This window comes from Penicillium oxalicum, chromosome III (assembly GCF_001723175.1).
Source record: "Penicillium oxalicum strain HP7-1 chromosome III, whole genome shotgun sequence".
Classification (NCBI taxonomy): Eukaryota; Fungi; Ascomycota; class Eurotiomycetes; order Eurotiales; family Aspergillaceae; genus Penicillium; species Penicillium oxalicum.
This window is the reverse complement of record NC_064652.1, coordinates 3,418,391-3,440,535: the sequence shown is the minus strand read 5'-3', so window position 1 is coordinate 3,440,535 and position 22,145 is coordinate 3,418,391. Positions and strand designations below refer to the sequence as shown.

Here is a 22,145-nt window from a genome sequence, read left to right as displayed (position 1 = left end):
TGCATGACCCACGGGCTCGTGCCAGGGGTCCGCAAAGACCTCCCAGCACAGCGATTGAGCGGAAGCGGATGAGATAAAACCGACTGTGAGATTGGCGAGATGCGTTCGATTCCGATCAATGCATTCCCGCAGCGACATTGCTTCGGCGGGATGCTGCAGTCCCTCCCACTCTAAGCTTCTTAGGCATGGAAAGCTAGACAGTCCTTCGAGAGGATATTGGGCCCGAGGGCAAGTGCCATCGGTGATAAGGACGAGATGTTGGAGGCTTGTTTGGTGTTGACTCAAATAACCTCCTTGTCCTAAAATGCCCATTGGGATGCAAATCCCCAGTCGCCACCTATCGTCAGTCAGCCTTATCGCCACTAATTGGAGGGTAGATAAACACTCACTGGAATGTGTGCAGACTGTTCGGCTTTAAGCACGCAAATATTCGCAAGATTTGTTGGTCAATGTCGCTCATATCCTTTCAACTGTCCGTTGAAAATCGGGAAATTTCCTTTCCGCCGGAAAGCTGAGCGTAGAGTCGTTCGTCCGCGGGCCCTGACTCTCGTTCAGGTGAGACGAAGCGTATCAATTTTGGGGGCTTATTAAATGGCTGGTAGAAAAACCGATGGAAGACTAAGATAACGGCGAAAACCAGACCGGCACCAGACACACTCCCCAGGATCGCCGCGATACTTTGCCTCGAGATCTCAGTTGACGCTTGTGTATTATCCATGGTCGGGTCTTTCCACGATTGGTTGGAAGAATTGGTTGTAGAGCTCGGGCAATTGGCGAGGTCGGTTCTAGTCGACTGTGGCAATGATAGGCTGGGTGCGGGTGTATCACTGAAAAGACTGACCAGGTCAAACGTTTCAGCACCAGATGTCTCTTTCATTATTTGACTACTTGAATTCGCAGGGTCTACCATCGTAATAGACCTGTCAGAATGATGGGTAACAGAGACGCCTGTGAACGTATTAGCATATGATTCTACCCTCGATGTTGGTAAAAGCTCTATATGAGGCTGTGGTCGAGAAAACTCCCCAAGCGATGTGCGCACAAATATTGAAGCCGAAAAGGTCGTATCTACCGCCGTGTTTGAAGGGAGATCTGTTGAGTCCAAAGCTGGAACTGCTGGGTATGCTGTGGAAGGAAGCCCCATGATAGAATTATCTGAATCGGCATTTCTGTCTCCCTGGTCTAGAGCCGATGTGGGCGGCTCCACAGTCATGTCGGTTCGATCGGCCGGGACTTGATTATTGTCCTTAGCGCCTTTATGATTGGTGAGAATAGTGGGAACTGAAAACTGGCTGATAAGTTTTTTGGTGGCTGCTAGCCCTTCGGATGGAAAGGACCCAGGGGACGACTTTGCTGCCACATCGGTAGATCTGCCGGTCGGTAGATCAAGCGCTATGAGGGAGGTCGTATTTTTTACTGTGAAGGGCGGTGTTGATGATTTTCTTGTTAATGCCGTATAATCTGGTGTTTGCACCTCCTTTTTGGTTTCCTTGCCCCCACTAATATTAATATAACTAGATGGATAAGGGATGAGTTGCCTCAGGCACCATTGGGAACGTCAGTAGCTGGTCTATTCTGACCTGTAAAGGCTACGACACACCGTGACTTTTCCTGATGGGATAGAGCTATCGGGTCTATTTCGGACAGAACTCCTGCCATCGTAATAGGGAGACAGTCGCTTTTACTTCCTAATAATGGGATCGACTCCTTTATAGCGGAAGCAAGCACATAACTCGCCCGTTGTCGGAGAAAGTCCGAACGTTTTGGATTATGTTACAGGAAGGAATTACCAGAGAGCACTCAAGTCCGCAGGAGATGACAAAGGGAGATACCCTCAATAAGCATACGAGGAGGTCCGCCGTAAATAGAGGTAAATATCATAGAGGTGAAGCCAGCTGGCAAGTGCGGCTAAATAAGAATCTATCCGAGGAAAGGGCGTTTATTAGCCAAGAAATGAAGACATCACTGAATAACACATCCTGAAAGCAATATTCCAACAAGGAATAAAACTCCTCAAGTTGTAGCGCTCTCAGGGCTGGAATATCGACGCATCCTTTTGAGGTGTGATAATAGGAACAAAAATTGCGGTCTTATAAAACATTCCATGCAATAGTAAATCTGAAACTATCGGTGAGGACCATATCTATCTCGTATAGCTTGACAAAAGTCGAGAATAGCGGAGGTAAGCTATACAGGCCACAGACAGTTACCTCTTTCACCTGCAGAAGTACCGTTCACCGATTTTATATTAATTAGAACATGATAATCAAGTACTGGCCCTGCTCATCCACCTGATTTGGGTAGGAGTATTGACTCAATGTGCTATATAACAGCTATCCCTGCGATTCAAAGCCAACAGATATGCCCTAAGCTATCCGCTAGGCTGTCCATTGAATAGTTCAGACGCCGATGGCATTCAACAGCAGCCGTGTGAAGCAAGAGCAGCTTCGTAAGCGCCGCAATAACCTACTGCGACGCCACAACGACTTCTGGCTCTTGTATTCAATTAAAAGCTGGTTGATAATGGAAGGGCCAAATGGTCGGATCTACACATATCATTCCCACCCGGGCTTACCAGTGCCTTTCACGAAGGATATGGTAAGAGACTGTCGAAAGCCTTCCGCAAACGTGCTTCGCATTAGTTTACTTTTTCTACCATAGCACGACCGTCCCCGCCATGCTATTCACAGAACACCTGCGGATTATCTTCCCGATGGATTAGACAAACTGGTTGTACCAGAACTGCCCCTTATTACACCTCTTGCACGCGGCGAGGCGGTGTGGAGATCTCTTTCTTTATATTTGGAGGAACGAACTAGCTAAAATGCACACCATGAGGCGTAAAGTAAGCTATTAAAGACTCTAAAATTAATAGCATGTGCATAGTTTTTTATCATGACCAAATCCGCTTCGCAAAAAAATTCCCATTTAAGCATCTGGACTTGAAAAACCGCAGAGATTGTAGATATAGATGGCTACAGTATACGTCGTAGCCTAAACAGCCGGAAAAATAAACAAAGATGGAGATCAGCACTTCGGTGTGAGCTAGGAGGAATGTGCGCAGCCTGAAGATACCAGGAGGAATCTGAGGGTATGGAATGCAATTGTTCAAAACAATCAACATTAACTTTAAATCACAAACGGCTGTGCTTATTATTTGATAGAGAGTATAATTATGCAATGCAATTCAAGACATTGTATAGTGTGTATTACCAAGCTAATCGCGAATATTGTGTCTATCGCAGCTAATCTGGTGGTATTACGACCAGACGACACCGGGTGGTCTCCTCAAAAACTTATCTGATATTGTTGTGTTATGCAGTACCTTTTCCAACGGTACTCAATTTGCCTGATATCTATGAATGCGGATGTGACGAGCCCGAAAGTGCCTATGGGTTTCGAAAAGGGGGATGTGGTCTACGGTCTCCGATTCAGTCCGTGTTCAACCCAAGGCGTTTAGGAGCTAACCATGGATCTTAAACGGAGTCGGTCTCATGTCACCCAAGCTTTCAACATCGTCGGGGAGGTGTTCCTAGATCATAGTTGGTAAAGCCGGGCCTGCGTTCATCTTGGCTTTTGGACATACCTCTACTGGACCTTCGGAGTGACGCGCCCGCCGGATAACGAGCCCGGAGCACTAGGGCATACCCAATTATATTCGAATTTCAATTCTCACCATTCAGTGGGGATATTTACCATGATCATCAGAAGCGTCAAACATATCCAAGTGACCGTTTTGCGAATCATTATGCGTAATGCGGTAGCGAGAATACGAGAGTGCAAGGGCGGGATTGAAGAGGGATTTGAGGTCTAATACGGCATTGCAGTATATACATATATATAAATATAGAAGTATGATTTTCTTGTAAAAGGATGCTGTTCAGTACTATCCAGTTTGGAAGCCTCGGATTGATGGCCTGAGTATCGAGCCATTACTTAAGTGCTTCTCCCGCACCAAATCGCTGCTCACCTTTTAGCGACCTCGGCAGCTCAGAAGTACGACCCTGGCATCGATCGCTTCCTGGAGAATTTGGCCGTTTATTTCGGATGCCTTCCTTTTCCCTGACTGCTTGGATAATAGGACACCGTTGAATAATAGGATACCGTTGGATAATAGGATACCCCTGATCAATGCTGATGTGCCCTCTACTGAAGAAATCGTGCCCCGGTAAATGTCATGAAACCCCATAGTGAAAGAACAGGTCTGACTTCGATCCAAGCATACATCAGAAGTACTCTCCAGGCTCGTCGACTTATGTGCCATTCTAAGTGCAACAACTAGTGCTCCAAACAGTTCAAAGGCTTTTGGAAACATGTGGCTTTTACTTTGTTAAGAGTTGGCTGCCCAACGAATGCAAGGCTTCTGAGCTGACCTGCTCGGAATCTATAGAGTTACATAGGTTCTTCACTTTTCTAGACCTTCACCGGATGGCCGTTATTTCTGTGGATTTTCACTAGGCACTAGCTCGGACCAGCAAGTTGAGGCGGGTGGTCTCTGACATTCGTCACGCCGCTGTCCATAGGATTATACAAGATCGCCCTGGCTTTTACCAGAAGCTTGATGCTGCGGCCGAGTTTGCAGGGCACACTGGAGGAGGCCAGTGGGCAAGAATGCTGGCGCATCTTCGGAAGGCCGTAAGCGCCTTTTTGACAAAGATGGATGATCGGTTCTTTTGGCTCAAGGAAAATATCTAATAGCAGATGCAAATTTGCCGTTCCTATCCGCAGAAGCGCAGATTGAAGCATCGCCCCATTTTACTTCTCGAGACGGCAAGGAGGATCAAAGTATATCACGAACGGACTCTCTACCTCCAAGTTCAAAATTTTATCCGAAAAGAATTACAACTATGGATATGCCGTCGTTCAACAGTTGTTCAGATGTTTCCTTTAGGTTTACGGTCATTGTGGTCATCGTAGTCATCTCCCTATGATCATTTCTAGCGATTTTTAAGGCTTCAAAGCCAGCGTGCCTTCCATCAGGGGGCTGTTCTATTAGCATCATGAAATGCAGAGTTTATGAGAAAATTATTTTAGACTAGCTCTAGCTGATGCAGCCAAAGTACCGGCCCTCCTATTAGATCCACCGGGTAGGAGGACTCCAAACTCTCGAAACACTCCACTGCCGCTTCCATTCCTGCTCTGCCTGAGCCTCGTGCACTTTTGACTGACCTAGCGCAGCGCGGAGCCTGTGGATTGCTTGCTGGACATGTTCATTCCCAACCGGACTGGTCTCGGGCTCAAAATAGTATTGTAGTGTTAAATCCTGTGCTGCTTCAACTACATCAAGAAGAAGCTGGTGTAGATTCTCAAAACAATCCCGGTAGAATTGATTTTCATTTTCTTGCTGATCCCGCTGGCGCAACTTTTCCTTCCTCAACTCTGAAAGCGACAGTCGATTTTGGGACTTTGAACTTTGTATACGGGTCCGGGTGGTCTCTAGAGCAATAGTCGAACCTCGGGCCATAGCGATCTGATGGTCCAAGGAGTTTATCTCAGGAAGGTCATGTCGGATTGGAAGAATAATCGGCATCAATTTCCATGACAGAGTATCCTGAGGAGCTTCAGGTGGCCGGCTGTAGATACTTGAAGCGTCATCTGAAGTGACGTCCATTCCGACGTCCTAGTCAATCGAAGAGTGCTTAGGCTGTGTGCGCCCTAGCGCTCTCTCGCACCTATATAACATAACATGTCGCTGCCAAAAGCCTTATCTAATCGGCCGTCCTACTCCCGTTGACCCGAAGGATTTGACCCTACCGCAGGTTTTTGCGGACCGGATTAAGATACGAAAGCCGCATTTTCTACGGTGAAACTCCCTAGGTTAGAATTACGAGTTATAAACTCAGGGTAAAGAGAGGCAAGCGCATGAAGTGAGCTGGAAAGACCTCTACACTCCCGGATGGTAGCAAACTACGGCAGTTAACTCAATGAAGTACACGTACGGGCTACTTAGTATTTAATGTCACATGACTCGCAGATGCTTTGGATAATCCTGAGCCGCAACGGTGGCATGGAGCAGCCAGTCGGCTTATCCATCCGTTCCGGATCAGAACATTTACCTCACTCGAGATACCTGGCATTCTCCGCCTATTGCTATACGGACAGCATCCCTTGATTCGCAAAGATTTTTAAACAACTTTATGCGGACGTGGATCTGAAGCTCCAGGCATCAGAGATTCTTTGTATGCCTATTAGTCAATCAGCGATACTTTCTGTCATCGCCTTCCAGATCGAACGCATTCGTGAAAGGTATCGAAGCCGGATACATAGCAGGTTTGATTTTCTCTTAGTACTGTAGCAATAGTAAAGGAATGTTGTTTTTTGTGGCCCACGTGAAGCATTGCCACTAGGTCTAGCAAATAAAACGGAGCACGTAGAAGAATATTTACATTTGTCGCGTATCCAAAGCACACCAAAGACGAGTGTACTCTCTTGTAGTGGCTTTTTTATAGGCGATACTGTAAAGTAAGCTGTCGGGATATATCCCTCTGCCAGCCGAGAGATAAAATCCCTTGTTTGGTGTACGCATTCTTGCGCGGAGCTAGGACTCTGATGTTGTGACCGCCTAGGGCTGGCGTGTGGGATCTAGGGTATTTTCCAACTAGATTGAAGATCTATATCTATCTACACGAATCATGTTGAGCCTTGCTTTGGAGTGTACAAGCCGTTCACGTAACTCTGTGCGCAGTACCTAGCCGGTGATACTAACAGAAGACAAATATGTGGGTAAAGGGCTTGATACCTGGACGCAGGACCAATTCAAGGTCTGGGTCGTTTAGGCTTTAGAAATTGCCCGAACAATAATTGAAAGACATGCTGATTGATAGATATAGTATGAGCATCTGAGCCCCGTTGTGCAAAGTCTTCACGCGTCTTTTCCCTCGAACTGCGCTCTTCCATGATGGCACAGATTTTACCATGAGTTTTTACTAGGACTCGGCCGAAGACACCAACACAACTGTGGAATCCCAAATTACAGCGAGCTACAAAGGGACTTCGCACTACAACCATCCGACGACGCTTCCCTGGAACTCCGTCAAGAAGGGGTGACAGGGTGTCTAGACTCAAGCTTATAAACGACGCTTCTTATACTCTAAATCTAGTTCCACAAAGCGGACGTTCCTCTTGCTCCCCTGAAAGCAATGGCAGGACCTCTTGGGTGGCCAAGCAGCGCTCACGTGATCCGCACGACCAAAGTGAGCGTATGCTTGCTGCTCATGGGTAAGTTGTTGCACAGACTTTGGAAAACCTCCAATCATTTGACTAGATGTGTTGCCGCATATTTGAATCGTGAATTCCTCTTGTAGGCTGCCGACGGAGAAAGCCACTTTCTTTCGATAGTACCCACAATCGCTGCAGCCATCGTGCTCGCCAACTGGACCGAGGTGGTAATCCTGGGCGGTGCGAAATCTCGCCCCCGGAAACTCTGCCAAGACACCCTTGACGATAGTCGGCGTGTTTTCCCTCGAGCACAGGATCGATCCACGGCAGAAGTATGCCCCATGACCCTTGACTGGGATGTCATCCAGCTCAAAAAAGAAGAATGCGGTCGCCAGGATGGCCCTAACAAGCGTATCAGGCACTCCAAACGGGATGTCAGACATCTCCGTCAATTTTTCAATATCGTCAAGTCAAGGCAGAGATCCACGAAGGCCGTGATCCAACCGGAAAATATCTGAACTAGCGAGTTCGGGGATGTAGTTGAGCGCTTCGTGATATCCTTGGCGGCCGTCTATGCATAGCGAAGATATCATCGCTCGGATCATTCGAGGTAGCGCGCCCTCTCGAAGTGCGTTGAAGGGGCCACGTGTTGGCTCCGAGGCAGGTAGAGAATATCCGGTGCCTACCGATAGAAGAAGGTCGTGCTTTTTAGCCGACGGCCAGATAACAGTGGATTCCTTCAATGCGATTGCGAGGGGATTGTTGGCACGCACACCCCTGTCTTGCATAGGACCAAAGCCTACTAGCGACTTTGCTCGGAAAAAACTGCGATTGGTCAGCGTCAGCCAAAAATCGTCCCTGCTGATCTTATAAAACTCACCCTGGGGGGGCGACACTGCACAGGCCACTAGAGCTTTGTTAGCGCTTACTACATTAGATAATAACGAAGATAATCGCTCACGCTTCCCACAGGAATGGATTCTCAGCCTCGCTCTGCGGAGCTAAGAAGGCATATGCCGCGTCGGTATCCCGTTGGCCCAAGCCGCGATAGTTTGCTAGGAAACACGCTTTCCCATCGGATGCTCGACTTGTGATAATAGCCACCCGGCAACCGGCTGGGCTAGCACCACCCGGAACGTCAAACATCCGACGCTGTGGATCAATAGCATGCTTCAATGTATCTTCCAGGTCCCTTGTGTCGTACAAGCTATCTACTAGCATTCGAACACAGCCCCTAATGAAGTTAAGATTGCGAAGAAATGAGGGTGCCGTCCGACTAGCAGATGCCCTGAAGATCCCCCGGGCTAAACTGGGGAACCTAGCGAAGTTTTCCCCCGCGGACGACCCGTTAAAGAACAAGTCCAATTCTGTTAGCGCGCCTGTGCAAGAAGAGAATCATCAGCTCAGATTTGTGTCACCAGCGCTCCTACAGAAAATCTTACGTACCAACACTGGTTCCGGTGCACTGGTCCGGGATTTCAACGACCGATATACCCCTAAGTTGCTCTTCTAGCGTTCGCAGAAGACTGAGCTGGATGATTCCTCGAACGCCTCCGCCATCTAGGCTGAATATGATAGGGCCCTTCGTTGGTGGTAGTCGGCGAACCGTTAAGTGGAATGAATGGTCACATACCGGACATCGGGACAGGTCCGTATGGTATTCCGCGGATGGGCTTCTCGTCGCAAATATCACAACACAGGTATCACAGATAGTATGTTTACAAGGTATGACATGCTCCAGTTGACGACATAAACAGAGAAGGCACGCTGCGGTCGATCGCAGTCCGTCCCATTGACGGTAGAAGGTGGCTATCTTTTGTTGTCTTACGATCGCGGACGACTTGTGACAGCTCAATTCGGCAAATAAGCGGACAAAATGAATGAGCACGCCCACTGCGCGAGTACGGGGATTGTCGTCGTGCCATGCATCAAGACACTGCGCCCGGTAAAGGGCGTTGAAAATCGGTTCGGGTGGAAAGTGTATTCTTGAGGTCAGAGTTCTCTTGTATCCTTAGAACTTTGGGTGGATGGTTTCCCAGTAGCACCACAGAACAAGTTACTGCTCCACCTCGTGGCCATACTCGAAGACTACCTTTCGAGTAACTTCGCCCATTAGTAGTTTCATCCAGTCGCGCGGCTTTCTAGATCGCTAGCTATTGCACAAAATTCCTAAGAAGAAGACTCACCGTATCTTTGATGTGATTGTAATTTGGGTCATACTGAACCTAGCTCGAATCGGAAGCCTCGGACGAGGCGCTCGAGAAATATGACAATTGATCGGTATCGGAGACGATGAACGCGCGGTCATCGCTGGTTTCTGAAGGAATATCCTCCGATGCCGTGTCGGACTCTGCAAGATCAGATATGGAGGTAGTATTGGCATTAAGTGCTGCAGTTTCCATTTTCATCAGCCGGGGATGTTCGACTTCTATCCAGACAGATCCAGGGTAGTTTCCGCACGCAGGCTTAAGAAAAGGAAGCATAGCATTGGTCTGTAAGTTTACGCTCCATTTTATATGAAACACCTGTCGATCCCGGAGAACAATTACATGCTTGTGAAAGAGAGTGGTGAAAGGAATGGGGACGAATGCCAATGATCGAGATCGACAGATGGTTGATACGGCGGCAAAGTACGTACAGCACTAAGGGACCGAACATTAGATTCCATTCTTACATTCCTTAGCCGTGCGGATGACGCCCGTGCTTTTGGAAACCCTTCGCGGCGAGCAGCTAACCTTGACAAGCACGGAGTATTGGCGAATACTCGCAGCCAATTGCTATGCTGGCCAGTCCAATTTACAAGCACGTACTGTATGAGGTAGAAATGTTCAGAGATTATCTGTGCCTAGAGAGTATAGTACACTATGTATGAGACCACTACACATCGGCCTGGGGTACTGACGTTTGCTCAACCCTCATCTCGACCGGTAAGGGTTCGTATCACTACTATAACCGCACGGAATGCTGGCCTCCAGAATCAGCGCAGGAGAATTTGCAACGCCATCACTCATCACCGAGCTTCTATTGCTACAAACGTCAGCTTTATCCATAATGCGTGTAAAAGCCCTACTATTGGCATTGGTCGCATCGGCTGCACCAGTTCGGTCAGGCTCGCAGTCATCGTTGGTTAGGGTACGACATACAACACCCGTAATCACTAGCTTGGGACCGACTTGAACCCTTCCGTGCCGCGCTGGAATTAGGAACTCCTACCGGAGCGGTCGAAGAAATCCACCTTATGGCTGGCAGTTTTGTCTGCTCCCTTTACAAGGATTTTCAGGCCTCCATCCCGCGCTAGTCGTTTCAGATACGTGTTCTGATTTCGGTGAGTTAGGAGTCGACAAAATGAAGGCAAAACTTACTTCTAGCATCTTCTCCACAGAGAGACTTCTTAGCTGGTTCGGCAGGCACTGTACCTCGGCACTCCACGGATGTGGAGGTGGATTTTTTCTCATTAATTTCTCCACAATCTCGGCCAGGGCGAGAAGCTTCAAGGTAGCTGCATCCATCTCCGACGTTGCGATCTCGCAACTACGCTCCACAGCAGCTATGTTGTTGACTTTAACATTCTACTCGTAAGGTTTGAGCGAGAAGTATGTTTCGCTATATGCTTACCGATTTTGACCTGGCCCGCCTCGGTGAGCAAGATGTTATCCGTGCTCAATGTAGCGAGCGCCTTTCCCTGGTCGCGCAAGTACTTAATTCCGTCCAGAACCTGCCGAATGTAAGTAATAGTCACTCGCTCACGGCAAGTCTCTTGAAACCTACCGGTCTGACGATCGCGGCAATCTCACACTCAGTAATCGGACATCTCGATGCCAGAATCTCGTTGACAGAAAGCTCCGCTGGCTCCCATACCAGAATCGCATCATCTCCGTGATAGTAGCATTCCAGCAGAGTTAGAAAGCTAGGATGAGAGACCTGGTTCATCGCCTCGATCATAGTGGCAACTGATGAAGACTGCTGTTTCAGTCGTTCAATGTTTACTAGTTCGGCCTTCTTGGTTCGACGATAAGCAAGGCAAACGCTGCGACCAAGGAAAACCTGCATAACCGGTTCGTAAGTTTGCCACGGGTCCTCCGTCGTCTGTCGTATCTTAGGAGGGAAAACTTTGATTGTCGGTCTTGTAGCGGGAACAATCACCGAGTCGGGTCCGCCATTCATTTGCTCGCCAGGCATTTGGGATAAACTAGATCCAGTGCCTAAGTTGGCCCAGTTTGGTTTGTCTTCACACCACATCGTCGGCGGTCGAACGCGTTTTTGATGGCTGGAGTTCATCTTGTATGAGCCGGCTGAGCAAGGAAAATCGAGAAGACTTGACCCTCTTAGTCTACGAACCCCCGAGCGCGGAGTTGCTCATTTATATGCACCACCCTTGATATGAGCTTGCAGGACTTGATGTTTTAGTTCGGTGAATTGTCAGAAGTAAGAGTTGAGTAAGCGTTGGTAAATTTGAGTGGGTAGTTCGTTTCTGATGAACAGCTATTACTGCCCCTACCGTAAAAAGCTGCGGTCGAAAGCGAGGTTGTCATTTAACGGAAAGTCCCTGTTCTTTGATGCGTCAGTAGTTCCAGCTGCATGCGCCTGTGTCCCTGAAGCCAGCCAATATTAATGTTGCCAAAATTGGTGGAAAACCGGGTAGGAGTAGTGACGCAAGCTTCATGATTGAATCTATTTTTTAGCGTGTTATCCATTCTTGCCCTATACCTTGGCTCTCTTAAATGAGGCTATTGGTTCGTGTTAGGTTAATACAAAATATGTGAATGTTGATCAAATGTGGTCTTCACTGATGTGACTATTTAAATATACTAGTTCCCAGAATCTGATTTCCTCAATCTCAGTTTACTTGACATTGAACTAGGGTAATGAACAACATGAAACTGTCTCAGTCGTCTGGAAAAGCCATCAATGACGATTTCCATTTCTTGGAGACTTTCAGAGAGATACGACCCGACCGGAATGCAGTGGCTTTTCTCGAGCACGCATGCGGCTGTGAAGGTTTTGGTGGCGAATGTAGCCAAAGTAAACGCGACGGATGATATCTTCGTAACACCTCTGACATAGGTCATGCAAGTTGGCTCGGGCCAATGGTGGCCACCGGAGCCTATCTGAGAAATCATGGTGTAAGGGAGAAAGAAAACAGGAGGCGTTGGATTTGGAGATAGCTAGGGATAGTCCCGGACAGAGTAGGCGTACGATTTCCCGAAATGTAACTTCTCATTCATCTTCAAGTGCGCGGTAGTAGTATTTGGTCCATCCTTTCACACCTGACGGACAACTGTAGGGATTGGGAGCTGGTCTGTCTCGGCAATAACGGCAGTGAATTTACAAGCGCATAATATGGTCTGATTACTGTAAAAAGCGTGAGCTCGAAAGATTGTAGCCAAATTGATGGTTGTGGTCCTTCATAGATTGACTGTATAGAACCTCCCACTCACGCTTTGGGAATGTAAAGAGACTGGATGTCGGTACAGTATGAGGTGAAGTGGAATGGCTTCCAAATTTTCACAGTGTGGGTCAAGGTTTACTGTAAAAAGATATTCTAGCCGGTGCCCGGTGCGACTATTTGTTGTTGTAACGAGCAATGTAAATTATATTTAGAGGACTGATAGAATACAGGATACGATACAAAATTTTGAGAACTGTACCGCACAGGGTATTGAAGCGCTGTATCATCGGCAGCGTAAGGTAAGGCCCATCCGAAGTTAGCTATGAGGGAAATAAACCATAAGCTATAGGCTACACAGCCGCACCTTTGCGCGTATGCGGTCCAGCTACTAAATAAGGATAACAAAGAGCAAATTCATGAGCATCTCTTTTCCACAACGCGGACGGCCAGGCACGGAATCGACCACCACCGAGCTATACAGTGGATGGGCGTCGACTCTTTTGCCATTCAGTCACAAAATTGAGTAGTGACATACTACTTGGTCAATTTCACAGCGCCTTGTCTCGTCATGATTAGGATCTCCGATGACCATCGAGACCTAACTCGGGAACTTGATTCTTGGTTATCAAAGTCTCAGACCTTGACCGTTGGCGCGAATCACAGATATGACCGCATCTTTCTTGAGCTTTGCAAGGCCTCATTCTCATAATGCAACTTATTCAAAAATCTTACTGGCTGCGACTGCATGTAAAAAAAGTAGAGCTTCCACAATCTTTCTTTCTTCACGAGGGTCGTAAACGGAGGACCGTCTTCCTATCCTATCAGAATGAATGCCCCCGTTCAAACTATGTAACGGCCCCGGAACGAATGTTTGAAGATGTACTGCAGAATTTGAGGCGTCTTTGCTATCCCAAGGAACTCTATTAGGAGCTTCCAGTTGACAAGGTTGGTGTTTCGTGGTATATAAATAACGAAAATTTCTTCTGATCAAAATTGACAACTGTGTGCCTTCTCTTGCCTGAGACTTCCTACTATGGCCCCTTCAAACGCCTCAGCAGGTGTTTCAAAAAATTCCGACAGCAAATCGAAAGAGAGCATGAGAAAACTGCAGAACTTAGCAAATGGAGACATCTCAGACGCAAAAGCTCAGTTGGCCAACACACAAGTATCGATTGTGGGCGAAGAGAATGATCGCGTTGCCGACCAAGAGCAACCGATCCAAACGCAATCTAAGCCTGAGTTTCCACAGGAAACCACAAACCATTTAGCGGCCGCTGGGCTAGAAGACACAGACATGGGTGAAGCTTCACAGTCAGAAGATTCCGCGTCGTCAAGCGCTTTACGGTCTGGTGCCTCTAGCTCCAACACTTCTGATTCGGACGACGAACCGGAGCTTCTTGCGGACTTCCAATCGCTCAGCCTTGAAGGCGGTGGGCTTGGAGTAGTTGATGGCTTTGGCGGCAAGAGAAGAGGTCGCTTCTTCATCCTTCGGGATGGGCCACGTGGTGCCCCAAAGTATCAATTTAAGCGAACGAATGCGTGCAGTACGGAGGGGTTCATGAACCTCTCAGATTACCGTATAACACTGCTGAAATACGATAACGGAAGGGGAGAAAAGGAGTGGCTGTATACAAAAGAAAATGTTGAGGGGATTACCGGAATTGCGATTGAAGAGAGAGAGGACACGTTACGCGAATACAAGTGTCAGCCTCAAGCGTGGGTCAAAATCCGATGGAGGAACATCCAGGATGAACATAAAAGTTTACTCGTCAAGCTGCAACGTGATGATATTAAAAAGCGACATTCTTCATGGATTCCCAAGTCGGACCTCGTCAGACTTGTAGGTCGCAAGGCAGCAGAGATCAAAACCAGCGAAGCCTGGGACAAACAAGAGGCGCGACATCTGAACTACCTGAAGGGTACGGGTCGGGGCCTTGACCGTTCACCCACTCCATGTCCGCTGGATGTCTTTGCCGCGCAAAAGAAGCAAAGAGAAGGGTCTCGTGCCCCTTCGGTCACCCCACTGCCATTATCGCGTTTTGATCGCACCATGTCAGCCAATGCGGCTTCAGCACCCCTAGGATCCAGCATCATTAAAACAGAGCCCCTTCAGCCTGCCATCAAAGAAGAGCCAGAAGACAACGACCCCGATCTTTTTGTGCAACAGAATGTATCCGACAGATCCTCTGACCAGCCGGATGTGGTAAATCTTGAAACAGACCAGCCTGGACAAAAGAAGCGAAAGCCTGCGAAGTTTAGTCTAGGTTCCTATATGAAAATGATGGGGAAAACAGAAAAATGGAATCGCATGAGTAAGGAAGACGCGGCGAGGAAGCGCGCTGAGGCCCTGGCAAATTACGATCATTACCGCGACACGAGGATTGATCTAGGCGACGAAGAAGAGGAAGAGGATGAGGACGACTGAGAAGAATAGCAGTAACGACGCGTATTGCTGGTCATACTGGTCTTTTAGCGGCGCCTTTGTCTTGTTGTGTTGGTACATGTTTTTGATTTTTTTCTTCGATGCAATAGGACTGTCAGAATGTCAGAATTAAACCTCGGTCTCAACACGGCTTTACTGTAGATGTCCTCAAGTTCACTTTCGTATTTTTGATCAACCGGAGCCCTTGCTAACAGAAGGCAACGTATATTCACATGGAATACTTTCAGCCTAGGGCCCGCAGATCATATACGCCCAAATCTGCATGGTCGGTGGCGGAATAGCCATATGGGCTCAGAACTGAGCTAAATGTCCAATTTGACGGATCGCCAGTTTGGAAGACCACAAGCAACACCGAGTGCTGACGTATTCTTAAGGATTGAAAATTTGTCAGCCTCATTCAGCTGAACTTGGGATGCGGTTGCTAGGCGCTCTGGACATGATCGTTTTGACCCGCAGCTCGTCATACCCATCGGAAGGCGTGGCCGGCTCATGTGGCCCTGATGCGGAAGATCTCGGCTGCTTTAACTAATGTTCTCGTTTATGGTGATAAATACACAGGGTAACCATACAACAACCTTCGATGGCCACGCCATAACCTTCCTAATTCTGCCGTATAAGATGAAATGAAACGACAGACCAAGATTCAAGCCCCCGTCACGGCTAGCACTCCGTTCCTAAATATGGGAGAACTTGAATAAAGTCAAGGAATTCACAAAGTTTACGGTATCCCCTTGCAAATCCCTCAAGCCCTAAACACTGCTCTAGTTACTTCTTTGCTGTCCCAGAATCTGAAAGTACTGACACCGTTCAAACGGTGAAATAACCTGTCCCAAGGAGACTAAGAAGAATTAGTCGTAAACATGTATAGATTCTCTAAGGAAAATGCTAAGGCGATACCAAAGGAATGAAGAGGATATGTGATAGTAAAAGTCGTACTGGCGAATTGAGCTACCGTCTGATATACCTCGGGCAAGCTCGAGTTCGAACTGTGAGTTGATCAAATCCCATCAGAGCTCGCTATCGTACTACCAATTTGTCTCCATTTTCCCTTGATGTGCCCCCTCTGGGCCCCTCGTAGTCGCTTTTGATAAGCTCCATTTTCGTTCGACGTCATCCCGTTGAGCGTCGGCGGTCTCGATCTTGACCAAACTTAGGCGATTATCGCTGCCGTAATGTCCAAGGACCCTCGCATCAATTCGAGGACATGATTCCCAGTTACGTAAATATTCGACCATGTCATCAAAGCATTGCCTCCTAGCTTGCTGTCCAAGGCACTGGAAATCTTCATAAGCGAGGACTTGAGTTATGTTGGTCTCCGAGACATCGTCTATTAGGCTTGGATGTTGAGCGCGATCACATAAACCCTTCGCCTTATCCTCAGTTCAAGGCTCTAGTGTCCTCTTGAGAGCGAACGCGGATGAAGAGTCCATGATGTCTCAATGAACCGTCTCTAAAAATATTTAAGTAGTTGAACCACTTTTCTTGGTGAGAAAGGATAGCTACTGACTAGTTCAAGCCAAGGCCAACGATCAAAAATGGGAATACTGGGCCTTTCTTATAGTGCAATGGGTGTATTCTGGTCTATTGCCCCTCAAAAACGAAAAGCTATGAAGTTACTGTAGCTGAAATAGACTCGGCTAGCTTCATAGCTCCCAAGATGTTCAACGTATCGAGAGAGATGGACTAATCCGTAGTGAGCTTGCACTGGGCAACCATCCTCTCCAGAGCGCAGATTCCAATACATTTAACCCGGCATACGCATTCTTGAGATGCCTGGAGCCATTTCATTCAATTATAGCGCCGCTCCGGAATCGATAATGTTTCTGCAGCTGAGTGAAATTCCTAGGAACTTCTGGGCCTAGAATTCCCCGCACATATATAATAGCCACTATAGTAGCGGACATTAGCGTTTCCTGGAAGCAATTTGGTCTCCCGGATGAGGCATATATTCCCATTTTAGGCTCAGCCTAATAGTATATTATCGCAAATGTAGAACAAGCCTTTAAGAGGCCACTTCTGCTCAACCCATCACCTCCGCGGCAACACGTTTTCTTTCAATATTTCATTCAGAATGTGCAGATCCGATAAATTATGAGTCTCTTCGAGAGACCCTTACTCATGACAACCCTGAGAATTTCCGAATCCCGAAGAAAAAGCAAAAGCTTAAGCAACATATGATCTTAAGACATAACCCCTGAAGACTTGGAGCATTCTCACCATTTTCAGAATTGTTAGAGTTTGCTATTACGTTGGCAAAAAACGATGCCTTGGCAGAAGCACAAATCACCACTTTTCCCACTTCCTCCGCATGTGATTCCTCGTCAACCACTCCCAAACCATCATTTCACAAGGCAGACAGAGACTCTAAGTCCTAGGAAGGCCAAAGGTCTGTCCAACTTGACGGACAGAAAAGCCCAGAGCTACTTTCATATTATCAAGAGGCTAATGAGGAAGCAACACGACATCTCCGCACGCCCTATTTTGAAATAGAAAAGAGTCCAACGGTTGCTCTTTACAACCCCAAAGAATACAACAGACTGCCCCCTGCGGCAAAAGAGGCTATTGACAAAATTGATGAGATAACGGCCTCTTGTTGACTATAAAGTGCTTCAGCAACTTGAACCTAGTAGTAGGCCAAATCATGCGGGACCGCTTTGCTGAGATGTGGAAATTGTTTATTTACGCACTGGAGGAGCGAAAAGAAAGGTATATGGGTGCACTGGCAAATATGTGCAAAGAGCTCCATTATCCTAGCGAATGGGCGACTATTCCCTCAGGCCGGATTAACTAGCCTCATTGATCGGTAACGAGGACTTCTCTTGGGCAGCATATATTAGGGATAAGATTCTAATATTTATGGCTCTGTGAGAGGCCGAAATTGCAATTCCATTTTTATTGACCCATGTATTACTGTCGGACCATATCCTCCTGACAGAATAAGCAAAGAAATGTTGTACGTAATCTAGTTAAGCTGCGGCTCCCGTCTTGTCGGGACTAGATTGCTTTAGTGGCGGTGGTGCTCGCGGCTGACGTCTAGACCGTGATGGCCTTAGTAGTCCCAGAGAAGACCACCTTTCTTGCAGTTAACAAGTTAGAGAATTAATTTGAAGGGTACAGACAAGTGCATAACCAGCTTCACTAATTTGTATACTGATAGACCTACAGGTCTACAAGGCAAGGAAGCAATCTGGAGGCGAGACAACTGGGATTGGGAAGTCTAGAGAGAAGGAAGAAGAGAGAGAGAGAGAGGGAAAACCCACGATGGGGGAAAAACCCTCAAGACACATGACCGCTGCTGGGCCTAGCAAACATCTGGAGAGGGCAAACTCTCTCACATACTGTTGTTAATTCTGTGCCCTACTGATAAGACTCTAGCCTGAAAATTGGGTGCTGTTTAGTGGGGTATCGTATGTACTCTTCTCCCCCCCCTGGAGTAGAACCTTCCAGATCTTGTCACTGAGTCAGCTATCTAATTGTGGGAAATCAATCCGGAGGCCCGTGGAACTTGATGGCCTATTCTATTAGCACCAAAGGACCATGTAGATTCTACTTTTCTCCTAGGCCATTCTTTTACAAAGAGATTAGAAAATAGGGGATATAATGGGAATGGAAATTATGGACGACTGCTATAGACGAAATCATAGGAAAGAAACCCGCCCTGATTCGTGTCCTAAGGCAAGTGAATCCCCATTAATTGCGGAACACGTAGGCCGAAAGTCAGGAGGAAGCCAGAGTACATTTTTGCCGTTTATGTTGATCCACCGTCCTTGCTCAATGAAGATCGCCCGACTCTTATGGGTTGAATTAGAGGCGAGATTTTCGTGCCCGGATTGAACATTGAGGGTGCCTAAGTTGGTGATTAGATATGAACCCTCTTGAGAAAAGTCGAGTTCGTTGACGATTCCCTTAGTGGTCAAGGTCTTTTGCAGGCCGCCCGTCGCCGGGTCCCAGAGCCGCACGGTGTGATCGTCAGAGCCGGGCGCCAGCAGCCGGCCGTCGGGCGAGAAGGCCACCAAGTCAATCCAGCCCGAATGGCCCTCGAGGGTCTGTAATTCTGCACTCCATTTTTCATTAATTTGCGGGAACTGGCGTATCCAACTTGGAAGCTCCGACTTGAACTCTCTACGAATCATTGTCGTTCGAGGTGCAAACACTAGCCCTGAGCAATAAATTTGAAGTGGTGCTTCACCGGCGATTTGGTGATTTTTCAGAACAGAGCGCCTTCCATCACGCAGAAAATCCCACAATACAGAATTGTCGTCGCCCTATGTCAATTAGGGTAAGACTTGAATGGCTGTGTACTATCATACTTACTAGTATTACCATGTGGAGGAGATCAAGCATACCCACTACCTCCGATATAAGACCTAGCAGACTCATCGCCTCTAGCCAATGCAGAAAATGCCTCCGGGGAATAGTAGCACATCTTCTATCCTGGAAGATAGATCCTGACTTTGCTCGAGATAGTGTATCCAGTAGCGACAAGAGTACTGTAATTCCGGCGGTAGATATTGGTGGATATCTTGGGGAATATCTGCCTTACACGCCCCAGGATTTGCGAGATTGCAGATATCTTTCCTTAGATGACGTTGCATGGTTTTGAGACAGCAGTGAGCAATTTCTTTGTGCTTCCTTCGCTCATCTACAAAAAACTTGCTGTTCGACCTGACCGAAAAAATCCCAAAATGATAGATATAGAATCCGAACAGGTTGATCTCGGTCACCGGGAATACTCAAAACAGAGCGGAATGAATCCAATCGATTGCTGATCAGGTCTGTTCCTATCCCAAGAAACATTGACAGTGAATTAATAGAAAGCGGAACAGCAAGAAGGATGATGACACCGACTATTTCCTGGAACTCGTTCAGGAGCTGCTTCTGCTCCGATTCATCACACTCTTGATCGCCAAGAAGTCGCGTCAGACTTGGCAGGTATGTCTTGTCCATTCTCGACACGTATTTATCTTGGTCCGTAAGAAGCTCTGCAAGGCGCAATTTGGGTTCCTACTTTGAATTTTCGATGTAACGGCATACGGTTGCAGCCGAAATAAACAATGGAACGGACATAGTGACAAATTTCTGTATAACGTCATCGCCGGGCTAGTGTTCAGAAATATTTCTGTCGTGTTTGATCTTCGCAAATTGATGTTGTAGGAATAAGTGTATATCGTGCGCTGTTACTTCTTCGGATATCTCATGAAGAGCTAGGTCCTGATATTTATGATCCGCGATGTCGGAAAAGCCGAGGTTGATTGGGAGCTCAGGCCTACTAGTCAAGAAGATCCGAAGGCGAACCGCTTTTGCCTGCTGGAGAAGAGGTAGTAATGGAATTATGTTTCGGACATCTTGATCATGTTCACACTCGTCCAAGGCGTCGATCACTATTATAGCGGTTTGAGGTTGTCGACCAAGTTGGTCAAGGTTGAGCAGCGGTTGAAGGAGTAGTTTCTCAAACTGCTCCCTGAGCGACTTTGATGCAATGTCAGGGTCATCTCGGAGTGCCTTTTGCACGCCAGACCTCAGCTCAGAAATCCTGAGCATCAGTTGCCTTGTTAGTGTAGGAAAAAACTTCTTCGCGTTCCCTCGGTCTCCTTCACCCCTCTTAAAGAAGAAGCTGGCACCTAGATAATTGGTGTCCTTGAGCAACCTTGCCACAGTCCGAGATGCTGTGGATTTTCCTGTCCCAGCCATTCCCTTTAACCAGAAAATGCATTTTTGGGACGGCGACATAGCCCATTCCATTATCTGCTGGAGGAGCTTGGTCCGAGTGCCTTGGAGACATTGGACTTCGTCTCGATCGGAGAATGACTCAAAACCTGCCTCTATCGCACCTTCCAACTTCACAAGATCCATATCCTGAGCGACGCTGACCATGAGAACACTATGCATTCTGTGAGTCAATTTAAATTGTCATATAATCGTGCTCGATAAACGTACGTCTGATCCACCTGTAAAGACAAGAGGAATGAAGATTTATGTCTCTCGAGGTTCTGAATAACGCCTTCCATCTCTGCGCGCTTCAGGGGCCACCTTAAGGCTCGCAATCCTACTTTCCTCATCAGCTTCTTTTTCTTTCCCGGATCAAGTCTCGCTTCTAAGGCTCGGAGGTCGGAGAGGCAATCGGTGATATTGCTGACTAGTCGTGAGGACGTCGGTAGAATCTTTCCTTCGTTGCTTTGAAGGAATTTATGCAGGTCTTGGAGTGTCCCTTGGAGGCCTGTAATCGCCTGTTGCAAGGTGGAAATTTCGTGCCGCGCATCTTTCACCTCTTGCATGTAGCCTCCGCAAAGCTTCACGAGGCTTCCTGTCAGTTGAATGACCGCGATAACAACTCGCGCTGAGGAAAGAGGATCCATTTGATGGGGCGCAGCATGAAAACCTATATTCAACGTAGATAGGAACTATGGCATCTCAAGTGGAAAAATTCGGGTTCAGGATTTGGTTGGGCTTTTCTGGCGAGATAAAGAGCAAAGAGGGGTAAGTTGGGTGCCAGGCGTGAGGCTGTGATCTGAAATGCGTCTCACGTGTAATTTGACTTACTAATCATGCGTTTCCTTGCAGGAAAGATAAGACTAAAGATACAAGGAGACTTGTTCGACAGAAAGGAGGATATCATTCATTCAGGAAATACCCCGACTTAATTCTACCATACTCGAGAGAACATCGACAGCGTCTGTCTAGTGGGTACAGTAAGTAATGTATAGAGGGCCATTTAAATACACCTATTTCTTCACCTAGCGCCTTGGCGGTGGGGGCCCGGAAAGAAAGTGAGAGTGTAAATTGGTGAAGCTGGCTTTGCAGGTGTCTGTATTAGTAATTGTATGGTGTGCATCCCAGTCTCAGAGTACCCAATGTTCAGAATATTTTCCTGTGAAAATACATCACGAGTAATTGCCGTTGAGTGGTGCTTTGAGAAGAACGTAGTCCAGTCTCATTCGGCAGTCTAGGCCCTCCCAAGTAGGCCGGACTCTGGGAACACCCTTGAGATCCCTAGGAGCGACCTCGTTGGCTCTGGGAGTGCCGATATAGATCCTAGGAGCTCTACACGCCCGGGAAGAAGTAGGTGATGCCTAGGAACGAGCTGTCAAATTCTGGGAGGAACAATGGTCTCGGATTTCAGAGCACAACATATGAAAGATTGTTCAAGTTATAAAG

The 22,145-nt window shown here is 47.4% G+C and overlaps 6 protein-coding genes across 6 annotated transcripts; 1 reads left to right on the top strand and 5 right to left on the bottom strand.

Annotated features, from left to right (window-relative positions):
* Window positions 1-466: 466 nt before the first annotated feature.
* On the bottom strand, window positions 467-877 carry POX_c04594 (uncharacterized protein; the record flags this gene model as incomplete). Its single annotated transcript, XM_050113460.1, has 1 exon — window positions 467-877. The coding sequence occupies one exon, from the start codon at window positions 875-877 to the stop codon at window positions 467-469; it is 411 nt and encodes a 136-aa protein (XP_049971016.1).
* Window positions 878-3,463: 2,586 nt separating this feature from the next.
* POX_c04593 (uncharacterized protein) lies at window positions 3,464-3,747 on the bottom strand (the record flags this gene model as incomplete). Its single annotated transcript, XM_050113459.1, has 3 exons — window positions 3,464-3,532; window positions 3,587-3,637; window positions 3,697-3,747. The coding sequence occupies 3 exons, from the start codon at window positions 3,745-3,747 to the stop codon at window positions 3,464-3,466; spliced, it is 171 nt and encodes a 56-aa protein (XP_049971015.1).
* Window positions 3,748-5,074: 1,327 nt separating this feature from the next.
* POX_c04591 (uncharacterized protein) lies at window positions 5,075-11,436 on the bottom strand (the record flags this gene model as incomplete). Its single annotated transcript, XM_050113458.1, has 10 exons — window positions 5,075-5,620; window positions 7,176-7,560; window positions 7,663-7,983; window positions 8,039-8,065; window positions 8,120-8,537; window positions 10,229-10,315; window positions 10,372-10,474; window positions 10,521-10,705; window positions 10,774-10,873; window positions 10,927-11,436. 10 exons carry the CDS (start codon window positions 11,434-11,436, stop codon window positions 5,075-5,077), a joined length of 2,682 nt encoding a protein of 893 aa, XP_049971014.1.
* Window positions 11,437-13,580: 2,144 nt separating this feature from the next.
* Window positions 13,581-14,972, top strand: POX_c04590 (uncharacterized protein; the record flags this gene model as incomplete). Its single annotated transcript, XM_050113457.1, has 1 exon — window positions 13,581-14,972. The coding sequence occupies one exon, from the start codon at window positions 13,581-13,583 to the stop codon at window positions 14,970-14,972; it is 1,392 nt and encodes a 463-aa protein (XP_049971013.1).
* Window positions 14,973-18,628: 3,656 nt separating this feature from the next.
* POX_c04588 (uncharacterized protein) lies at window positions 18,629-19,123 on the bottom strand (the record flags this gene model as incomplete). Its single annotated transcript, XM_050113456.1, has 1 exon — window positions 18,629-19,123. The coding sequence occupies one exon, from the start codon at window positions 19,121-19,123 to the stop codon at window positions 18,629-18,631; it is 495 nt and encodes a 164-aa protein (XP_049971012.1).
* A 967-nt stretch (window positions 19,124-20,090) lies between these two features.
* Window positions 20,091-21,346, bottom strand: POX_c04587 (uncharacterized protein; the record flags this gene model as incomplete). Its single annotated transcript, XM_050113455.1, has 2 exons — window positions 20,091-20,871; window positions 20,928-21,346. 2 exons carry the CDS (start codon window positions 21,344-21,346, stop codon window positions 20,091-20,093), a joined length of 1,200 nt encoding a protein of 399 aa, XP_049971011.1.
* Window positions 21,347-22,145: the final 799 nt, after the last annotated feature.